General features: G+C 43.4%; 1 protein-coding gene across 1 annotated transcript in view; it reads left to right on the plus strand.

The window, feature by feature from the left end:
- The window catches only part of LOC116356214 (eyes absent homolog 4), a gene marked incomplete in the record, with an annotated part of 107025 nt that extends 106385 nt beyond the window's left edge, over positions 1 to 640 (plus strand). Inside the window, 1 exon segment of the mRNA XM_031800731.1 lies at positions 397 to 640. Coding sequence (XP_031656591.1) covers positions 397 to 625 — 229 coding nt within the window.
- Between the last annotated feature and the right edge of the window lie 1703 nt (positions 641 to 2343).

Genomic DNA, 2343 nt, shown 5'->3' on the forward strand with positions numbered 1-2343 from the left:
TCTCTCTCTCTCGGTCTCTCTCTCTCTGTCTCTCTCTCTCTGTCTCTCTCTGTCTCTTTCTCTCTCTCTCTCTCTCTCTCTCTCTCTCTCTGTCTCTGTCTCTCTCTGTCTCTCTCTCTCTCTCTCTGTCTCTCTCTGTCTCTCTGTCTCTCTCTGTCTGTCTCTCTCTGTTCTCTCTCTGTCTCTCTCTCTCTGTCTCTCTCTCTCTCCTCTCTCTCTCTGTCTCTCTCTGTCTCTCTCTCTGTCTCTCTCTCTGTCTCTCTCTCTGTATCTCTCTGTCTCTCTCTTCTCTCTCTCTCTCTCTCTCTCTCTCTCTCTCTCTCTCTCTCTCTCTCTCTGTCTCTCTCTGTCTCTCTATGTCTGTCTCTCTCTCTCCTTCTCTCCCCAGGGTCCCAGTTTCACGTCATCATCTGGTCTGTACTCCAGTAACAACTCTGTGTCCAACCCAGCCAACTACACTGCTCCACAGCAGGTACCTGTGTGTATGCGTGCATGGTGTGTGTGGTGTGTGTGTATGTATGTAAGTGTCTATAACAAGCATTCTTTAACCTCATCAACAACACAAGTCTATTCCTACTGTGGAACTCTGTCTAGAATCCACACGGTTACTTCTATAACTACCTAAGTGTTTGACTGCTGTGTCAGAGTCTTTGAGCCTGTACTGTCTTTGAGCCTGTACTGTTCTTGAGCCTGTTACTGTTCTTGAGCCTGTACTGTCCTTGAGCCTGTACTGTCCTTGAGCCTGTACTGTCTTTGAGCCTGTACTGTCTTTGAGCCTGTACTGTCTTTGAGCCTGTACTGTCTTTGAGCCTGTACTGTCTTTGAGCCTGTACTGTCCTTGAGCCTGTACTGTTCTTGAGCCTGTACTGTCTTTGAGCCTGTACTGTCCTTGAGCCTGTACTGTCCTTGAGCCTGTACTGTCCTTGAGCCTGTACTGTCTTTGAGCCTGTACTGTCTTTGAGCCTGTACTGTCCTTGAGCCTGTACTGTCCTTGAGCCTGTACTGTTCTTGAGCCTGTACTGTCTTTGAGCCTAGAATGACTTGTGTTTGGGTTAGAATGCTCGTCACACAGTGGATCGGGGAGAACATGGTTACCCCACCAAAAAAACCTCAAATATACCCAATACGATTATTCATTTCAAAAATCTGTTTTGGACAGAATATTTCTCTTAGGTTACGTTCCTAATAGCACTATATACTCTATGGGCCTTGGTCAGTAGTAGTGACTATATACTCTATGGGCCTTGGTCAGTAGTAGTGACTATATACTCTATGGGCCTTGGTCAGTAGTAGTGACTATATACTCTATGGGCCTTGGTCAGTAGTAGTGACTATATACTCTATGGGCCTTGGTCAGTAGTAGTGACTATATACTCTATGGGCCTTGGTCAGTAGTAGTGACTATATACTCTATGGGCCTTGGTCAGTAGTAGTGACTATATACTCTATGGGCCTTGGTCAGTAGTAGTGACTATATACTCTATGGGCCTTGGTCAATGGTGGTCAACTATAGTAGTTCAATTCTGCTTTGAAAGTTGATAAACTTCTAACCTCACTTTTGAGAAAATGGCCCTTGAATGTTTTGGTCTCGTTCACACCCTCTTAAGCCTTAGCCCCACCCATCTCTTTAAGGATTCACATGTGAGGCCATGTACTAAACAGAGTGAGTACTGTAGTGTACTAAACAGAGTGAGTACTGTAGTGTACTAAACAGAGTGAGTACTGTAGTGTACTAAACAGAGTGAGTACTGTAGTGTACTTAACAGAGTGAGTACTGTAGTGTACATAACAGAGTGAGTACTGTAGTGTACATAACAGAGTGAGTACTGTATTGTACTAAACAGAGTGAGTACTCTAGTGTACTAAACAGAGTGAGTACTGTAGTGTACTTAACAGAGTGAGTCAGAAATAGCATTATAAATATTCACTTACCTTTGATGATCTTCATCAGAATGCACTCCCAGGAATCCCTGGCATTTGGACCACCAGGCTGCATGACATCAGCCCGGTGGTCCAAAATAGCATAACTGGTGTATATTAACACCAATAAACCCATCTGTTTAAAATGAATTTAGTAAATGTGTTTCCTGGCAAACCAGGCAACTAAAAGCAACTTTCGAAACAATGTTTTGGTTCGTTTCTAGCTCCTTAGCTAGCTAGCTTAAGTTAAGTTAGCTGGCTAGCTAAAGTTAAGTTAGCTGGCTAGCTAAAAGTTAAGTTAGCTAGCTAGCTAAAGTTAAGTTAGCTGGCTAGCTAAAGTTAAGTTAGCTAGCTAGCTAAAGTTAAGTTAGCTGGCTAGCTAAAGTTAAGTTAGCTGGCTAGCTAAAGTTAAGTTAAGTTAAG

The sequence above is a fragment of the Oncorhynchus kisutch genome, linkage group LG21 (genome assembly GCF_002021735.2).
Source record: "Oncorhynchus kisutch isolate 150728-3 linkage group LG21, Okis_V2, whole genome shotgun sequence".
Classification (NCBI taxonomy): domain Eukaryota; kingdom Metazoa; phylum Chordata; class Actinopteri; order Salmoniformes; family Salmonidae; genus Oncorhynchus; species Oncorhynchus kisutch.